Below are 20907 nucleotides of genomic sequence, written 5' to 3' on the forward strand. Positions count from 1 at the left end.
CCTTGGTAGTTATAGTTCACATGGTGTGTGTGTGTGTGTGTGTGTGTGTGTGTTTTATGTTGCAGAGACCACAGTGTCTACATTACAGTTTTGATTTTTATTTATTTATTTTTCTTTTATATTTGCTTTGCCTGTATGTATGTTTGTGTACCATGTGGGTACCCGGAGCCCACTGAGGCCACAAGAAGGCATCAGAATTCCTGCAAATGAAGGTTGTGAGTGTGGTTCCAGGGATTGAAACCTGGTCCTCGGGAAGAACAGACAGTGCTCTGAACCTATATGCCATCTCCCCAGTGCCCATTACAGCCTTTAGACTTTCAGGTTCGTGTCTGCAGTAACTGAAGCACAGATGTCATAATTCAAGAAAAGTTGTAATGTATGAACCATGGACACAGGCTCTACATAGGTAATTCTCCTTTGTAGAAGGAACGGCGGGATGTGTCCTGCCACCTGGCTAGCTTTACCCAAAATAATTACAAGGAAACTGTATTCATTTAAACACTGCCTGGCCCATTAGTTTTAGCCTCTTATTGGTTAATTCTCACATCTTGCTTTAACCCATATTTAGTAATCTGTGTAGCACCACAAGGGGTGACTTACCAGGAAAGATCTTAACCTGTGTCCATCTTGGAGAGGAGAGCTATGGCATCTGCCTGAGGCATCTGCCTGACTCTGCTTTCTTTCTTCCACAATTCTGTTCTGTTTACTCCACCTACCTAATTTTCTGTCCTATTAAAGGGCCAAGGCAGTTTCTTTATTAACCAATAGAAGTAACACATAGACAGATGACCCACCTCCATCACGCCTTTCAAGACACAACTTCCCTTCCCACTCCTTCCCCAAACCTGGCTGGGTTTTGTTGCCACTTGACCAGAAAAATATGACAGAAGGGACACTAGCCAGCCCCCTGCGAGATCAGCAGCTTCCAACCCTAATCCTTTCATGTTCTAGAACACTCTGAGAGGACCCAGGGAGAAAAAAGCACTTAACCAGACTCCCTTCGAACTTCCCTGCAAACAGCAGATATGGAAACAAAGGCCCTTGAACCTCAAGCCACCGAGAGACCCCAACTGCTACCAAGGGAAGCCACACGATCCTGATCCCACCTCTGCTCAAGTTACTGACCACAAAGTCACTCTTGACTGCTAAGTTTTGATTACTCTTTTTTATGGTTTTTCAAGACAGGGTTTCTCTGTAGCTTTGGGGACTATCCTAGAACTAGCTCTTGTAGACCAGGCTGGCCTCGAACTCACAGAGATCTGCCTGCCTCTGCTCCCGAGTGCTGGGATTAAAGGCGTGTGCCACCACCGCCCGACAAGTTTTGATTACTCTTAAGATACTAATATTGGGTTAATTTTTCATGCTGACATGGATGAACAGACCAAGAGCCAGTATCCAGATATTCTGACTTAAAAGTCTGTTTTCTTCTCTGCCATAATAGTCACAAGTTGCCGAGCGAAAGATACATACAAGATACTTGTGAGGCAGTCTATGGCACTGGCAGCCAGGGGTGTGCCGAGGGTTTGAGGCTTCGAAAAACCAATAAAAAAAAAAAAAAAAAAAAAAAAAAAAAAAAAAAAAAAAAAGAAAGGCGGCAGCACCTTCAGCTGAGGAGTCTGAAGTGTGTCGCTGGGGCGTGGGATACACTTCAGCTGACTTCAGGAGGAGAGTGACTTTCTTGCTTATTTTATCATAAATAATGAGAAAAGTCTTACAATCAGACCAGGCACATGTCCTCATCTTAAATATCCCTATCATCTCCTAATAGCTCCACACCAGGGACCAAGCGTTTATACTCGGACCTTTAGAAAACACTTAAGCTCCAAGCTCTAGCAAGGCCATGTAATTCCCTTAAACACAACTGAAAGTTTTCTACTTCTCTGTTTGCCTAGAGTGTCTTTATTATCAGTGCAGACTTGATGCACTATATGTTTTATGTTTGTAGATGTGTGGGGCTGTTCCAGGTCCATGCCTTGAAAAGTCAGGGGAAACAAGGAGATCCTGAGATCCCCTGGGTTACAGGGACAGGAGGATAAGCCTAGCAAGATCAAGACAAGACTCCATCCACTCTCTGAGAGGATACCCAGCTCAGAGAACCACAGGGGGCCACTGGAAGGTAACCCTTGAGCCTTCAGCTGCAAAGGTGTGAAAAACGACTCCCTGTAAGGAAAAGAACCATCTGGAAGGACTGAGAATGGCACCTATTTCCACCAGCAAGATGGGAAAAGCCATAATTCTTGGGGCACTGGCCAAACACGGGCTTACGCAGTAGTAGTGGATAATTAGGCTTGCACCGAGAGTTCCTCCAGACCCACTTAACAAGTCATAAAAGGGGGAAGGAACTGGGCTAAATAGTTCTGACAGTATTCCCCAAATCTAGCATAGCCATGACTTGAAACACTTAAGGAACGGAGCACACATTCATGACACAAGCACTTCCAGGCTTTTCCAAAGATCCTGGGCTTGATAGTTGCTGTGTCAAGCGCTGGGGATGTGCAGGGATGAAAACAGCTCTGACATAAACCCTGCCCCTTCGCAGTGCATCCAGCATCCAGCACCTACGCCACGGGCAGCTTCTCATCAGAGCCCATGAAGACTCTGCCCACCCTACCAGGGAGGAAAAGAACCTCTGCCTTATAGATGAGAAAGCCAAGGCCCAGAGAAACAAGGACTTGCCAGTCAGATATAACACTGGGCCCGAAACCCAGTTCCCTGGATGCCCTATCTAGGACTCTTCTCAGATGGCTTTTGATCCTTGGCAAAGCTCCACATTCTGCCCCAAAGGAGGAAGCAAGCTAGGTTCAAGTAAGCAAGCCCAGCAGCCTAGGTTCTCGTTTTACCTTCCCAGAAAGATACTCAAGGCTCCTTATTATTATTATTAATAATCAGCAGTGGCATCATTATTACTGTTATTCTTGGACATCAGAGAATTATGAATATCCTCAGAAATGGTAAGACACATGTTAGCCAGCTGTTCCCCATTATGCCTCCCTGGGCACACGATGCGCCTCCCTGGGTACACGTTGCGCCTTTCATGTGTTTGAAATCATAAATAATCGTTAAAGTATGTTGCTCTTATTTTTTATTTCTGGGATCAAATGTGGTTCTCATAAAAGCTTGCTTTGGCCCCACAGTCACAGTCTAAGGGGTTCAGGGAGACTTTTTTCTCTTCTTTTCTTCCTCCTTGTCTCTCTCCATCTCCCCACCCCCCAGACAGGCACAGCAGTGTGGTCCCAGGGCTGATTTGTTTCCTCTCTGCATTAAAATCACGTGCTTTCCTAAGACTCAGGGAGCCAAGGTCCTAGGGATGTCTGTCTTGGACAATATACAAGTCATTGTTCCCACTTTACAGACGAGTAAACTGACGTAAGCAACACAAATTTAATAAACATACACCAAGGAATGTGTGTGTTTACACACACACTAAAAAAAGGAAAACGTATAGCAAGATAAGAATGCTATAACCCAGTGACCCCTAGGTCACTCCCTGAAGTGGCCTGTGAGGAGCTCTCCTGTACATGGCAGGACAGGTCAGCCAGCAAGAATCCAGGCCAGGGATAAAGTTGGGCAGTGTGCCCCACCTGGCACACCATGTCACTGGAGGTAAAGCTGATTTATCTGTCCCTCTGCCTGTTAGTTTGTTCTTCTTCCCGTCAGTTGTCAGAACACTGAGGTTCAGCTGTCACTCTCTCTAGCATCCTTCTCATCTCAACAGTCAGAGAGTGTCTGAAGATGACCTCGTGCCCTCTGCTCCGATTTCCAAAAGCTGAGCCAGGCAGAGACGTGAGACAAACAAGATGGGGCGAGGACACAGGCATGAAGTGGACAAGGCTGGAAGGCTGCGCAGCCAAAGAGAAGAGGAGGAAGCCAAGCGAAGAAGACCAGAAGTTGCCCCTCCGTTTTCACCCCCAAGTCGTGAGGAACCAGGCCTGAGGAGTTCTAGGCTGCTGAACATCTGTCCTCACTCACTGCCCATGAGCACATGTGTCCACGCACGCGAGTGTTAAGCCGTCCCCCACCAAAATGGAAGCAGCACCAGGAGCCACGAAGCGCAGCTGTAAACCTAGAGCCGGAAGGGAGGTCTTGGTGGGCACAACGGGAGACGGAGCAGCCCCTCACTGCTCTACCCGTGCAAACAGGTTGAGTTTCCCGTCGGCGGAAATGCTGCATGAGGACTGTAGCATGCTGACAAAAATAAATGTTCTTTCTCTGTTGTCCAATTCGGTATTCGTTTATGGTTTTTATTTCTGTTGTCAGCATGTCCTCTACACATGAATGAATGTTTGCTGACTTTTAAATTTTGGGATAAAATCCAAGCTTTTTAAATTACATGGCTGACAAGGCCCCTTAAGAGCTGTGCCTCCCAGCTCCGTCTTCAGTCTCATCCTCCTCCACTCACAGTCTGTGCTGGACCCACAGCGACTCCTCTCAGTTCCCCACAGGCGGACTTTTTGTTGTTGGGACCTTGGAATCTCTCCCTCTCTGGAAATGTTCTCATTGGCCCTTCCAACTTGCCAACTCCTTCCCAGCCTTCGGATCTGAGCTCAAATCCTCCCCCACCGTCATCCAAATGAGTTCCTTCCCATTGGCTCGCATTGTACACCCCTCTTGTTTTCCTGTCAGTGTCTCTCAGTTTACAACTAGCTATAAAATGCTGAATTCTCACCACATAAAAGTCATCAGGAGCAGAGGACAGCTGTAGTCACTACTGCATTAGCAGAACATCTGGGGCATAGTGATGTTCAGAAGGTTTCATCACATGGGTGGATGATGAAGGATGGAGGATGACTAGAAGGGTGGAGGATGACTAGAAGGATGGAGAATGACTAGAAGGATGGAGGATGACTAGGAGGATGACTAGGAGGATGGAGGATGACTAGGAGGATGGAGGATGACTAGGAGGATGGAGGATGATGAAGGATGGAGGATGACTAGAAGGATGGAGAATGACTAGGAGGATGGAGGATGACTAGAAGGATGGAGGATGACTAGGAGAATAGAGGATGACTAGGAGGACTCAGAATTACCGTGGAGACACACTGTTGGGTGTCTGAGATGCTGTTTCCAGGGAGACTTAATCAAGGAGGGAAGATCCTCTTTGAGTGTGGACAGAGGCTTACTAAGGCCAAGGATTCAGGGATAATAAAAAGGAGGAATCTGACCAGCTTTCTCTGCTCTCCATTCCCTGGTCTGCCTGGGCGTGAGGAGTCCTAGTCACACACTTTTGCCCACACGAACTCTGCTAGACCTTCGCCACCACAATGGGCAAGTCTCTTAAACCACGAGCCAAAATTGCCCTTTCCTCCCATGCTGCTTCATGTCAGGTGTTTGGCCACAGTGGCAAGAGAGGTGACTTTAAAGGCAGCATGGCCTCTCTGAGCCCCCTGTTCTTATGTCCCTTGTGTCGTGGTCTACTCCCTCTGTGCTGACTTTATTGCTAATAGTCCCATCTCTCTCAAAACTGCCCTCTTGTGGATCTGATGACCAGCCTGCCCACACTCTCCACTCTTAGCCCTGCTAGCCTCTTGCCCAGGTCCCAGCCAGACCCTATCTACCCAATTCATACAGACATGACTTAAAGGCTTTAATAATTTAAAAAAATAAACATTTATTTTAATTATGTTTTTTTCATTTTGAGTGTTAAACACAGCAGAGTCTAAACTCATGTCTTAAAACATCTTCATGTTTGATTTACATCAGGGTCTCACCCTATGCCCCAGGTTGGCATGGAACTCACTATTTGCTTGAGCTGCCTTGGAACTCAAAACAATCCAGATTCAGCATCCTGAGTGTGAGAGTTACAGGCACAAGCCACCGCACCTGGCATATCTCCACGTTTTTTAACCTCACTGTCTTCAGGCCTTGGGCCAGGCTACTCTGCTCACAGACCTGTGTCATCTGCATCGTTATTGCATGGCCCTATCTCATCTCAGCTTCTCCCCCAGAGCCACAGCATGTAGCTACCACCATTCTCCACCCACCCCCTGCTGATGTTGAAGCAGAGAAGCATGGCAGTCAACGAAATAAAAGTCAAAACATTCTGCCCTCTTTCTGGCTATTTAAAGAGTAATCAAAGAGCATGCACCAAAGCATGGAGATAGGAAATCTAAACCCCCCCTGTGCAGTGTGCCTCTATATTAAAAACAAATGCTCCAGAATGGGCCATGACAACAGGACAGCCCCACCTCCAGTCATCCCTATGTAAACAGCTACAGCTTTCATTGATGATGAGACTAGAGTCTGCCGGGAGATGTATTCCAAAGACTGGGCAGTGAGTCCTCTCCCCACCACCAAGGATTTCCATGCTGTTAACTGCAGGAAAAGTCATGGAGTCTCTCCTGACATTTTATATTCATCTGAGGGTTTGATTTTTTTTTTTTTTTTTTGAGATCTCATCATGTAGCCCATACTGGCGTGAAACCCGTGATTCCCTTGTCTGGCCGTCTTTCTGTACTGACTAGTTTCATGTCAACTTGACGTGTCAACAAGCTAGATTCATCAGAAAAGGGGATCCTCAACTGAGAAGATGCCTCTAGAAAATCAGACAGTAAGCAGGCCTGTAGGGCATTTTCTTAATTAGTGACGGATCGGGGAGGTCCCAGTCCATTATGAGTGATGTCATTCCTGAACTGATGGTCCTGGGTCCTATAAGAAAGCAGACTGAGCAAGCCATGAGTAGCAAGTCAGTAAGCAGCACCCCTCTATGGCCCCTGCGTCAGCTCCTGCCTACACGTTCCTGTGCTGTTTGAGTTCCTGTCCTGATTTCCTTCAATGATGGACTACAGTGTGGAAGCATAAGCCAAATAAACCCATTCCTCCCCAACTTGCTTTTGATATGGTTTCGTCACAGTAATAGAAATCCTAAAGACACCTTCTCAAGTGATGTGATTACAGATGTAGACCACTCCACCCAGAACTCCTGACTTTGACTTTCTAAGTTTACTAAAGTATCAAAATAATCCCTGTGAGTAAACAGATCACCACTAGAAGAAGGAACTAATTGTCAAGGAAAGGGGTGGTTTCTCCGGCTGGATTTCACTTGATAGGAGACAGTTGTATGTCGTGGCATTTCATTTGTATTTTAATAAAGTTTGCCTGAGGATCAGAAAGTAAAGTAGTCACAATGGGCGCCTTACAGACCAGGCCACAATGACACACACCTTTAATCCTGGTAGCCACACTATCTTGTCTCAGAAACCAGGCGGTAGGGTGCGTGCCCTTAATCCCAGAACTAGAGAGGATTATAAGATGGTAGAAGACAGCTCTCAGTCTCAGTCTCATTCTGAGGTTTCCTGAAGGCAGGATCACCATTTCAGACTGGGGGCAAGGTAAGAGCCAGTGGCTGGCTGCTTTGCTTTTCTGGAATTCAGGTTAGGTCGAACCTCAATATCTGCTCCTGAGTTTTTATTATTTGTACTTCAGTTCTGAACTGAGATACCTATTTGTGAGACTCTCCTGAGGATCTGAGTGAAAAAAGGCTGTGGGGCTGAGGCCGTAACAGCCACGTGGCACAATCAGTGGCTCAGTCACTCTAGAGCATTACTGAGCAACTTTAACCTCGAGGGCGCACAAATATTTTCATAAAAAATGTGAGCTCCTGATCCCATTGATTTGGGGTACAGGTGAAACCCAAGCATAACTCCCCAAAGCATCTGGAGAAAAAGATGGGTAAAGTAAACACCGAGTGTATAGTGACTAAGAATCCAAGAAGAGATGGGTTTAAGGTGAATAAATAAAGTGGGGGGTAGAACAGAGATTGAGGTCCAAAGGATGAGTTGAGTTGGTTTGTTCAGGCAGGAATAAAAAGCCATTCTAGGACATGAGCCAAGTTCTTTTTGGAAGGGCTGTCCCATAGAAGAAGGGGGAAGCCACTCTGTGTTCTAGAAAATCTAAATAGAGGATCTTGCATAGGCCCCACAGAGAGGCCTGTTTGGAAGAAAGCAGTCCAACTGGGCAGGGGAACTCAAAGAAGGACCAGCAGTGCCAATAGAGCTAGGGATCAGGCAGCTGTGCCAAGTGGGACAACTCACTACAATTCAACTCAGAGAGACAGCAGAGAGGCACAAATAAGACAACTGGACTCAGGAGAATGTGAGTGACCCAAAGAGAATCTGTCTTCAGGCCCCTCCACTAAGCTAATCTCTGCATAAATATAGGTAGGTAGGAATGTAGATAGATAGATAGATAGATAGATAGATAGATAGATAGATAGATAGATAGATAATAGACTCACAAGTCAACATCTGCTTTACACATGGGACACAGCTTTTTAAAGCAAAACAAAATAAATTCAGGGTCTGTCTTCCTTACTTTATAGGTGAAAGGTACCAGTAATGCACTCAGAAACCTAATCCTCAAGAGTGGAAGAATTATAACCCAATTATAACCCATGCCTTTTCCACCCAGGACCACAGCATCTTGGATGAAGCTCTCCTTGGGGACTCTATACAGCACTGTTTGGGGTGTTAGCAGGGCTTCCACAGCAAAAGAATGTGGAACCTAATGGAGCCACTTTCCTTCCTGCAACACTCCTATCATTGTTTAGAATATTTTTATTCTTCTCTTACATATTACTTCCTGACCACAGTTCCCCTCCCTCCATCCCTCCTAGTGATTCCCTAACCTTTCCTCTCCCCAGATCCGCTCGCTCTCTGTTTCTTCCCCTAAAAGAGCAGGCCTCCGAGGGATATCAACCAATATGGCTTAACAAGCTGCAAGACTAGGCACAAACCCTCATATCAAAGCTGGGTAGAAGCAACCCAGTAGAAGGGAAAGAGATCCAAGAGCAGGCAAAAGAGTCAGAGACTTCCACTCCCACTGTGGGGAATCTCACAAGAACACCCAAAATAAACCAGATAAGATGCAACAATGAATGCTTCTTGACTATGTTAGATCACAGACATGTTTCATTAAAAACCCAAGAATATTGTTCTACACAATAAACCTTGAAAAGTGCACTTCCAGACTACACAACACAGTCTGATCCAATGGCAGTCTTGTTTTGTTAGTTTGTTTAGGGGAGAGTTTGATGGTTTTTCTTTCAGTAAAGTAAGAGAATAGTCGAATGGCTTTGGAGTCACATGGACATGGTCTTAATTCTTTGGGTCTCTCCTCCAAGCTATGAGACCTTGGATAAGTTTATTAACCTCACTAAGACCCAGTTTCCTCACCTATAAGATGGGGCTAAAGTGAGAACTTACCCAACTCATACTGTGAAGTTATGCAGAATAATACACATAGGCTTTAATCAACTGGTCCAATGCACGGGCCAATTTTATCATTTCAGATTCAATTGGTTCAAGCATTTGTTCATGTAGTACATAACTACGTCTTGATTTGAAGGTCCTTCATCTTGATTGGTATTGTTCAAAGTGGCCTCAGAAATGTTTCTTCTCAAAGTCAAGTGCAGCATTTAGAAGAGTTGAATGGACTTTAAATTACACAAATGTCTTTATCTGGAAATGCCTCTTGCCAAGGCACAGGCTTTTACTTTATCGACTTGGTGGTTGTCTTTGGAAATGTAAGAACAGAAAATGAATGTTAAATTAAATAAGCATCTCTTCTTGATGGTACCCACGCTGGGTCCTTTCTGTTATCCCTGTCAGAACCTCCTGACTCATCTGACAGCAACGGAATGTAGAGAAGTGACCACAGGCATGCCAAGTTCAAATAGGAAGATCCATAGATAAAGAGCTGTCCATTCCAGACTCAAAGGCAGGTGGCAGTGAAGAAGGTTCAGACGCTGCCAAGTAGATTCTTGGTAAGCAAAGCAAAAGATACCAAAGGCCCCTGTCCCGAGCCATTCGTTTCCTGCTTCCTGCCAGAAGGGATGTGTTCACTTTAAAGGACTGCCATCACAGACTGTCACAAACTGATATTGTTCTCCTAGAGTTACAAAGGTCACAAGACTGAAATGAAAGGGTCAGGGGCTATGTCCACCATAATGGCACCAAGGGAAAGGTTTTCCATACCCCTCCAGCTTCCTATGTCCCCAGGTGTTCCCTGGCTCTCTTGTAGCCCTAGCCCCTGAGGACCTCTGTGCCAAATCTCCTTGTGCCTTTCTCTCCTAATCACATTGGACTTAGGGCTTACACTAGATCCAGAGTGATCTTTTCCTAAGATCTTTGGTTAATAACATCCACAGAGACCCATTTTCCAAGTGGCCCATATTCACATAGTCCAAAGCCAGGACTTCGGCACATGTTTTCTATCCTAGTATTCACTCCGTTGCAAAGATCTAACTCCAAAGGGATTTAAAATACAGGTCTTAGGATAGTTCATTTCAGGTGCCAACTGGACTAGTATATGGGTGTTGACTGAGGTTTCTGTCCCACCAGGTCTCACATCTGTTTAGCTCCAAATAAACACACAGAGGCCTACATTAATTATAAACTGCTTGGCCTATTAGCTCAGGCTTCTTATTAACTCTTATAACTTACATTAGTCCATAATTCTTGTCTGTGTTAGCCACGTGGCTTGGTACCTTTTTCAGCAAGCAGACTGAGCTTCCCTCTTCCCAGAATTCTCCTGTTCTCATTGTCCCACCTGTACTTCTGCCTGGTCATCCCACCTATACATCCTGCCTGGCTACTGGCCAATCAGCATTTTGTTAAACAAGTACAAGAAACAAATCTTTACAGGGTAAAACAATTGTCCCACAATATATGGGTATTCAGACATTTAGTCAGTATTGTGGACATAAATTTGAGAAACCCTCGGGGATGTGATGAGGATTTGATTCAGTAGACGGAGTATACATAGTAGACTGCCCTCCCTAATGTGGTCTGAAGAGATCAGAAAGGGAGACTCTCCCACAGATGAAGGGGTTCCTGCTGCCTGAGTGCTTTAAACTAAGTTTTCAATCATTTTCTTCTTTTTCAGTTGGACTGAATGCCCATTTTTGTGGTCTTTACAATGCCAACTTTCAGGTTGATATTTATGCCTTGTATTTTCCTGATTTTCAGGATCAAGCTCCACAATTGTCTCCAGGGTATCCAACTCATTGACTGTAGATCTTGGGTCTCCACAGCCTTTATAACTGCCTTATAGTGTACCCCCTCCTCCTCTCTCTCCCCTTGTTTTACTAGAGAGCCCCCACTAACACTCATACCTGAATATCTGAGAAAGAAGAGACTGTATGTTGCCAGACAAGCATGGTCTCTGAAGCAGGACAGAGACCATGAGTTGGGAGAAGGACTGGACACACCCTGAAGACTTTGAGAAGTCAGCTAGCCAAACCAGGGCCCTTGAGAGGCAATGACAAGTACTCAAGGACAATTCCCAAAAATCTACAAAGCCTAATGCAATCAATGCTTTCCTTCTAGGGGGCTACTAAGGATAATTAAAATGTCAGGCTTCTTTGGTTTTTAATTGGGATTATGTCAGTTTAGTTTTCTTTTCTCACACTTATCATGAAATGATGATGGAATTTATGTGATCTCTGTTAGGGAAAGGGGGAGGGATCATCCTTTAATAAGTGCTGTTTTATAAACATGAATCAAAATATGGGCTCTGTTGGGGTCAATTGCATCTCCGACTATCTAACCTTTATCTTTGAGTCATTAGCTCATCAGAAAATTTGTATAAATTATTTTGCAGTACAGCCCTTCCCTGAGCTATATTTTTAACATTAAATCCTCCGATTTTATCTAAAATCAGTATAAGAAATGTCCCCATAAAGATCATCCTAGGGATAGCTACATCACCCCACATACACCCCCATATGAAGAAGGTTCAGAGAGCATAGCAGAAGAGGGGGAAATTATTCTAAGAGCCAAATATCAGAAAGGAGTGGAGAGGAACAGAGTCTTCTGCACATGACAGAGCCACTGCTCTCATGAACCCACGGCCGCAGCTGTGGTTACCTGTGGTTCGCTCATGGTCAAGCCAGTCAACATGGGAAGGGGCATTGACAAGGCTTCACCACTGATTGAGGAACTGTGGATGGCTGATGGCTTTGAAGGGAGGAAAAGTCAGTTTTTTTGAAGGATGTGGCCCCCAGGAAGCTAATTGAATTAATGCATAAGTGTATGGGAAGCACAAGCTGGACTGGATAGGATATTTTAAAAGAGGAGGGGCACACAAAGTTGAGGAGGTGGATAGAAGGGAGTGAATTCTGGAGAAGTCAGGACTAGGAGTGAGAGGTGTGAAACTGATCAAAATACATTGAGGTGATTTGAATGAGAATGGGCCCCATAGGCTCATGTATTTGAAAGCTTCCTCACCAGAGTGGAACTGTTTGAAAGGATTAGAAGGATTAGGAGGTGTTGGCTTGTTGGAATAGGTGTGGCCTTATTGAGGGAAGTGTGTCATTGGGAGGGGGCTTTGAGGTTTTTAAAAGCCCATTGCAAGCTGGGGGGAGGTGTGTCCACCTGACCATCCTCCTGCTGTCTGTGGACTGCCAAGCTTGAAGCTGCTGCTCCAATGCTTTCCACCATGATGATCAGAGTGAGCCCCTGAAGCTGGAAGCAAGCCCCTAATTAAATGCTGTCTTTATAAGAGTTGCCTTGGCCACAGTGCCTCTTCATAGCAACAGAACAGTAACAAAGACATACATTGTTGAAATTCTCAAAGAAGTAATAAAAATATTATGTTTTCTTAAAAATAAAAGATTATGCCGAGAGCTATAGAGAGATGGTTCAGCAGTTAAGAGTGCTTGATACTCTTCTAGGTGACCTAAGCTCAGTTCCCAGCATCCATGTTGGATAACTCACAAACACCTGCAACTCCAACACCAGGGGACCTGACACCCTCTTCTGGCCTCCACAGATTCACATGTGCGCGCACACACACACACACACACACATACACACAAACACACACACACACACGTGCACACACATACATAAAATATAATTTTTTTGGTTTTTAGAGACAGGGTTTCCCTGTAGTTTCTAGAGCCTGTCCTGGAACTAGCTCTTGTAGACCAGGCTGGCCTCGAACTTAGAGATCCACCTGCCTCTGCCTCCCAAGTGCTGGTATTAAAGGCATGCGCCACCACCTCCCGGCCTAAACCATAATTTTAAAATGTTTAGTGTATGAAAGTCTTTTTTAGTCAGGCAGTGATGGCACACACCTTTAATCCCAGCACTCAGGAGGCAGAGGCAGGTGGATCTCTGTGAGTTCGAGGCCATCCTGGTATACAAGAGCTAGTTCCAGAATAGCTAGAACTGCTTGTTACACAAAGAAACCTTGTCGCGAAAAACAAACAAAAAAAGTCTTTAAAAAATATTCTAGCTTTATATGTAAACTTGGAACTGAAACCTAATCTCATCTATGTTGTTGAGCACCTTTAAAGAAAGTTGTACTTTGTAAAAGAAAAGAGTTTGTCCTTCCCACATCCACAAATCAGTTTATTCCTGCAGCTGCCAGGAGCCACAGTTCCTGTTGCTCTGCCTACCAGGAGGCTCGGCATGAAATTCTGTCTGACTTGCATCTGTCACCTTTACTTTGGGTTTTTATCATCTTTATTTCTCCTTCATTTCCCTACTCGCCGCAGACTGTCCAGGCCTTTTTTATCTCTTTTCATAAAATGATCCATTTGGGGTCTTTTCTTTATAGTCTCCAACTCAGACTTCATTTTGAGAAGAAGACAATAGATGCAAGCCTGAGACAGAGCCTAGCATAGAGCTCAGGCCTTCCCTTGTTACACCTGTCCCATGGCTGCTTCCCCCTGGAATGGGCTCCCCCCCCCCCCCGCTCGCCCTGCTGAATGGCAAGTCTAACCATCTTCCCACAAGCCTCCCCAATCAAGGCAGGCAGATCCCCACACACAGAACCATCATGTTGCTTCACCCTGCTCCTTGGAAACAGTATCCCCCTCCCAGTCCACAGTCTAACGGCCATCTGCTCTTGCGTCTCCACAGACGCTGCGTCCGGGCTGCTGGCTGCCTAGGTGAGTGGATGGACTAGGTCCATGTCCCCCAGTGCTGCTGATGCTGGCCGTGAAGGGGGAAGAAAGGGAAGGAACAGAGAAGAACAACCGAACCCAGGGCCAACTGTGCAGCCTGACACGCATGGCTGTGAACATGCAGCAGCCGCAGCCTCAGTGACGGCAGTTACTGTGGGAGCCATGCAGCCCTGTGCCAGGCGTTTTCAGACACTTGCTGATCCCCACACCAGTCCTCCACTGCGGTGCGATTCACGTTTGCAAGACGTAATGATCTCTAACCTTGCTTTGCTAAAAAAAAAGGTGTGGCCTGTTCAAACAGTATCTCTTTACCTGCAAAGGACACTTAACCTGATGTCTATCTGGGATCCTGGGGGTAGCAAATGGTACCATTAATACCAGACAATTGACTTAGCAACAACGACTGAAGTGCTGATGGGTCAGGCAAAAGTGATACTACCACACACACACACACACACACACACACACACACACACCACCTATTCCCCAGCCTTGTCTCTGCTGGAGGCTTGGGAAATGTGAATGGAGGCTTGGGCTGAGGAAGGGAGTATTGCTCACAAGCAAGTGGAGGTGAGGAGCATAGATGTGGACCCTGATCTAGAAAGATCATCTTCATAGTAAGCAGAAGGGCTATAACATCTGCCCCCAAGTCACCCATCTTGAATCTCCCTAGACCGTTCAGGACCAGAGACCAGCCTTCCTACTCCCTCCTGGGTGTGCCTGTGGAGTGTCCCTCACAAAACGCAGGCCCTTCTGTTGTTGTTTTTGGAAAACAAATGCTTCCTTGCAAGATTCCCCCTCCCAGTTAATATCTGTGCTCAGGACTCTGAGGCCCTGGACACATTACACTGGATCTGTGCAGGTTTGAGATCTCAACTTCATGACTTCCTCCACATCTTTCTGGTCCCTCTGGACCTGACTGGGTTATGATCCAAGCCATCGCCGACCCGGAAGATGCTCAACTGACCCTAACTAAACCATGCCTCACGTTCCCACCACCTACAGGCTGTGACTCTCTGCTAGTGTGGATTATTCTCATTTTAGTCGCTTTTCCAAAGCCAGTTTTAAAAAGAGTCGTGCTGGCCCTCCACAGACAGCCCTGTCTTATCCTCCCTAATCCACAGCCCTCTGTCACTGCAGGAAGTGGGTTGAATCTACCCCCAGTCCTGGGATCACAGTCTCTGATTAATTTTTGCAAACACATGTATCCTACCCAGCACAAGTTATAGCCTCCTCCCTGCTTATACGACCCCCTGTGAGGCCAACTACAAGGCCCCCGAATGCTATGAATATGGAGAACAGCAGGGGCCATGTGGCTGAGCACACAGAAGGATGCCAGAACCTTCCACCTGTGTGGAGTCTGGGACCCAGGGTTAGGGAAAGTGTTTTCTGGTCCCTGCAGAGCCTGAAGGAGTGGTCACAGCCTCACGCAGACCCCCAACCCCCAACTTTCCAGGCAGAGCTGTGCTCTGCCAATTTCCTACAATGTACTCAGCCTCCGATGGCTGCCTTCGGTTTGGGTAGGTACATGCTTCCTGTTGCCCTGGACCATGTCCACAGCTCCCAAGGGCCTGGGCTGCTCTGTGGCCTCAGGGCTCTCCGAAGACTTCATACACCAGGAACTGCATCCATGCTGACTGAATGTCAGATTAGGAAGGAAGCTGATTGGGTATACCAGGAATTGAGAACACTCAGAAAAAATAGTTCAAGAAATGGACTCAACAACAAACTCTTCCATTTCCACACCACCCATTAAGAGCCAGGTTCTTAAAATCACCTGCTAAGAAATTACGGTGGGTAAGATTATGTCTGAATCATAGGCGGGGAAGCAAAGGCCCTGAAGAAGAAGCAACACTCTCAAATCACAACAAATGAGTAGAAAGCCCAGGCTCCATGCCTGTTCTTGGGACTTATCTAACATAATGTCTAATGCCTTGTGCTGTCACCATGGAAAGGGAAGAAGCCTCAAGATGAATGCTTATAAGATTGCTCGTCCAGGTCAACTCATTTATGAACTCAAGCCCTAACTGTGCAGCACACGATGAGTTCCAAATGGCTAATGTATGGGAGCTGCAGCTCAGGAGACAGGCTTATCACTGATGAAGAGCTACCCTACAAAGCTGGGGAACGATGAAGTAGAGACAAGAGATAGAAAGCAAGGTGAGCAGGAGGATGCCTGGGCATGAGGAGTCAGCAACACAAGCGGTGTCAGGAGTGGTTGATGACGCAAAGAACAGAGGAAGAGAGAGCAAGGTGGATGGTGGACAGAAGGCGTGAGGGAGAAGGGAGACTGGGAGGAGAGCCAAGAAGAAAGCCAAGCAGTACACTGGGGATGCAGAGAGCGGCATACAGTTCTCTAACACCGCTAGCTTCCTTGCTACGACGCTTGCCACAACAGACTCTCCCGCAACTCGGGAATGGATAGTAGAGATTTGCTCACCTTCTTCCCAAAGACCAGATAGCAGAGATGGAAATAGAGACCATGACACAGGTAGAATGGGATGAAAAAAACACCAGCTGTTCAAATGAACCAAAGAAGAGACAAGAATGGATTGGAGAAAGCTGAAGAGAGGTGAAGAGGGTTGGGCAAGTTAGGATCCTACCAGAAAGACTAAAAGATTGAGACATGTGTTGTATTGCTAAGAGACCTATCATACATTGGCTGGGAAGCGTGGCATCCCGGAACAGAGATGGCACATGGATTCGTAACAATAGGATTAGAAATAAGCAAACTAAATCAGAGGATCAAGAACATAGCCATAGCTGGGCGGTAGTGGCACACACCTTTAATCCCAGCACTAGGGAGGCAGAGGCACAACTATAGTCTTAGCACTTAGGCAGCTGAGACAGGAGGCATGCAAGACTGAGACCAGCCTGGACTACACAGAGAGATTCTCAGTGTCCCAAGTAAGTGTATAAGTAAAATAAGCAAATAATAAAATAGGGTGACTATTTCAAACATGTGACTCCTCTAAATTTGTTTTTTATCAAAAAACTTATATGTGATCTTCATCTCCGTGTTTGCTTATTATTCAATGGATGTTTGTTGCTCCAGTTTAATAAATCATAAGAACAAAATCTACAGATTCTACTCCTGTTTCTGGAGAATTTCTGATGGCTCAGACACATGCTAGCGTTAAATGCATGATTTTGACAGGCAGTAGACCTGTCGGCAGTGAAGACTGTGCACAGCTATTATATTGTTAGCACAGTTCACAATGTAAGTTGGTGCTCATCACTCTAAGGATATTGTCAATACTGAGGGTGAGATGGGGAGGCAGGGATGGCAGCACCAAGAGGCAGCAGATGCAGGAGTTCCGCTCCTGACATGGAGGTAGAAGTGGGTGTTAGAGTGAGAATCAGGACCTGTGCAAAGGTAAGTCACTATCTGTGACACAACACCATGTGAGGCAGAGACAGCAACAAACGGGAGGTCTTACCCATAGTGCACCACTCAGGGTTAACACAACCACCAAGTATGTCAAAGATGCTCAAAGCTCAGCCCCACTCCTTTCCCTAAAACGCCTGAGGAAAAAAGAACGGAAAGTTTGGGAACAAATAATTCTCCGGGGAGCTGTTGTGCTGAATTTTGTTGTACAAAGAGACACGAGGAGAGGTAAAGAATTCACTGGGGAGATTTTTAAATTGTGCATACGCTGTTCTAATTGAAAACTACCTCCCACACCATCTACGCTGTGAGGCACCCAGCCCACACAGCTCAACCTCCAGGGAATGACTTTTCCACAGCACTGGTTCCCGAGCCTCATTCCATACCAACCGAGCAAATTGCGATCTCCAGGTGAGACACTGGCACCGAGCCTGTGAAAACATCGCCTACATGGTTTCAGTCCGCTCATATGGTAAAGAACCCCCTAACTTCTGGAAGAGCAAAAGCCACCACTTCGACCACAATAGTATGCCCATAGCATCTTTGGTGCTGTTTTCTCCCCCACACCCCTGGCTTAGCACAGCTTGTGGCCTGATCCCAATGCCAGGTTCACCACAGAGAAATGCCTGATGGGTCTAGAACTTTGGGAGCAACAGAAAAGGAGGTGCAACAGAAAAAATAAAGAAAGAAGAGATGTTTGGCTTTCCAGACAGCACGGCCCAGGTGGAAGTCTGACAGACAGACAGGCAGACAGATAGAAGGACACCAGCTCTTCTCTGTCCCACCCACCTCCTGGCCACATATTTAGAGGATCCCTGGGGAGACAAGTTTGCCTTCAACTCCATGAAAGCCACATCCACATGGCCCAGTTCCCAAATCATCCGCATGCATCCAGCCCTCAGGAGGCCCAGAATCCAGGAGAAACAAGTGCATACTTTCTTGGTGGGGACTTTGATCTTCAAGAATTCTGCTTCCCTGGCCAGCACCTGCCATGGGGCGTGGATCCGGACAAAGACAGATCCCTGGCTTTTGCTCTGCAAGATACAAAGGGAAAAGAAACACTTGTAAGAATACAGAGAAAATTCTCAGTTCCCAGGTCTAGAAGCCCAGACTTCTTGTTCCTTCAGTTTTGGACTTTTGTCCCTTTTAAATGTCCTTTGGAGCCAATGTCATACGCCTGTACCCAATGTATCTATTCTGTTCCAGATATGCTCTGGTTCCTGAGTGTCTATGTTCCCAAAGTATGGTCTACGGAGGCTGCTGGCTTCATAGGGGAAATAAAATAATTTTATAAACAGATTTGAAAATTATACAATTACTATTTCCATAGAAACTGCACTAATGCATTAACCGTTGGTTGGTGGGCATTTAAGGCACCAACTTCTCAGTTTGTCTCCAGCCACAGGCTTTATTGCTCACTGATGAAATCTGTGCTCCACCTCTACCATTGTGCTGGGTGCTTGTCTCAGATCACAAGTGACTGCCCAAACCTAAGAGCAAGTGCTTTAAATGTCCCACTCAGAATAATATCAACCCATCAACCCTATGCATGGTCCAGCATGAGCACAATGTGAGTCTGCATCCCAGGACAAGCAATCACACTGCCCATGGATGTCACTCAAAGGAACAGATGTGCAGTGATGTACACTGGAGAAAGAGACTAAGTCAGCCACCTACTCGGCCGTGGTCACCATGTCTGAAATAAATACTTGTCAGAATTGTCCCAGAGATTCACCCTCATCTTTGAATAAAACACAGATAGTAAATTCTAACAAATTTTGTCCCCAAGAATGAAAGAGGATGAAAACTGAGTAGTAAAACCTGGCAAAGATGCCACTATTTGTGATACCTTTAAAATAAATTTTTAAAAAAAATAGTCACAAATACTGTGTGCAGAGAGAAAATGAACATGCTGGTTGTGGATTTCTTCATTAAATGACTATTGGAAACTACATGGAACCTTTGTACCAAGGTATGAAGAAGCAGATGAGGCAGCAAATGTACCGTCTGTATTGGGATAAAGCTATCGAGGTAGATTAAGACCCAGGCTCTAGCCCTTCTCTCCAGAAATGCTGGGTAGGGACAGCTTCCATTCACTCCTGGACACCCACGCCGTAGAGGACAGGAGGGTTTTCCTGACCAAACACACTTTGTGAAGCAAGGAACACGGGGTCACGCTGAGAAGACAGGGACTCCGTGTGCAGTCTGCATGTGCGGGTGTCCTTTGAAATTCATTCCCCAGGTTCATATACAGGGAACCGTGCTCTACAGTCTTGGTTTAGAGGTAAAGATAACAGTGGAAGTCATGAACCCATAGCCTTGATAGTGCCTTTCCAGTGTGCCAGGGAGACCAGCAGCTCTGTGCAAGGGGCTGCTTTCCTCTCTGACTATGAAGGTGTTCACACGTCTCTGAACTGAAGACAGATATTTTAGAGCTCTCATGATACAAAGGAAGAATACTTATTCTTACATGATGACTTTGGCACACACACACACACACACACACACACACATACACACGCTCCCACACACACCCCTTCAGTAATTCAGGCTTCCAGAACCTAATACTTCGGGAATGAAAGGTCCCCAGCTTTAAGGCGGAAGAAGGAGGAATATGCCAGAAAGGCAGGTGTGATGATTGTCTCTATTTAATAGTCATGGAAACCAAACAAGGAAGACTTAAGTGATTTATTTACCCAATGTTATGAAAAGAACTACATGTGACAAAAAATAATTTTCAAAACCCAGAAGTGTTTGCTCTCCTTGATGGTTTCTCTCCACTCAGTGGAGAGAGAGACAGGCATTGCTATTGACTGAAACCACCTGCCAGTCACTACACAGTCAAATCAGAAGGCACATAAGGAATCTCGTGACCACCCTCTGATGGACACTCCGCCCCCCAGCTCCCACGTGCAGCGCAGTTCTGACACAGCTATGGGAGTGTCCTTCGGTAAGAATCTCCCAGGTTTCCACTTCCTGCCTCTGGTTGGAATAGCCAGGGTGACGAGACAGTGCCATCGATCACTTGCTGCTAATGCTAACGGTAACTTGAGCTTTTGCTCAGTGAAATTCAACAATAAGAAAAGGAACCATCTGTGAGGTGGCCCTCTGTAGCGTCAGCTCTCTTTTGTGGCCCCGGAAAAGATGTTGTCGATGAAAGGTGACAAGCAGCATCGTCCCTCACGCTTAGATGAAATCAGGACATCATTAATTTTAATATCCTATGCTTTGTCTTTATTTCTGAATTGAGACAAATGTCTTTTTAACTTTATTGAGACATTGTGTCTCGGGCTCATGCCAAATGTCCACTAAGTGGGTACAGATGTTCAAAGTTTAAGAAAGGGTTGGGGGAGCAGAGGCCAAATTCCACGGCAGTGGTGGCAGACTGCTCGCTGTCCCCAGACAGCCATTCTCATTTTCTTCATTTTTCACCGAGCAGATGGTCCTCTAGGATCAAGACTATATGTGCTTTGCAGCGAGGCGTTCCCAGAATTTGGGTAATTGCTGGCCAACATGATGAATGTGTTACGAAGCAGCTTCCAGCAACCTTCTTCAAAGACAATAGGTACCTTTGACTCTTCATCTTCTTCCCCTCCATCTCTGTTGCCTG

At 45.9% G+C, this 20907-nt stretch overlaps 1 protein-coding gene across 2 annotated transcripts in view; it reads right to left on the reverse strand.

Moving 5' to 3' along the window:
• The window catches only part of Ano2 (anoctamin 2), a 330046-nt gene that overhangs the window by 251076 nt on the left and 58063 nt on the right, over positions 1-20907 (reverse strand). For both annotated transcript variants that reach the window (XM_038319710.1, XM_038319711.1), the window contains exon 3: positions 18233-18331. In XM_038319710.1, coding sequence (XP_038175638.1) covers positions 18233-18331 — 99 coding nt within the window. The remainder of the gene's footprint in view (positions 1-18232; positions 18332-20907) is intronic.

This window comes from Arvicola amphibius, chromosome 2 (assembly GCF_903992535.2).
Source record: "Arvicola amphibius chromosome 2, mArvAmp1.2, whole genome shotgun sequence".
NCBI lineage: Eukaryota > Metazoa > Chordata > Mammalia > Rodentia > Cricetidae > Arvicola > Arvicola amphibius.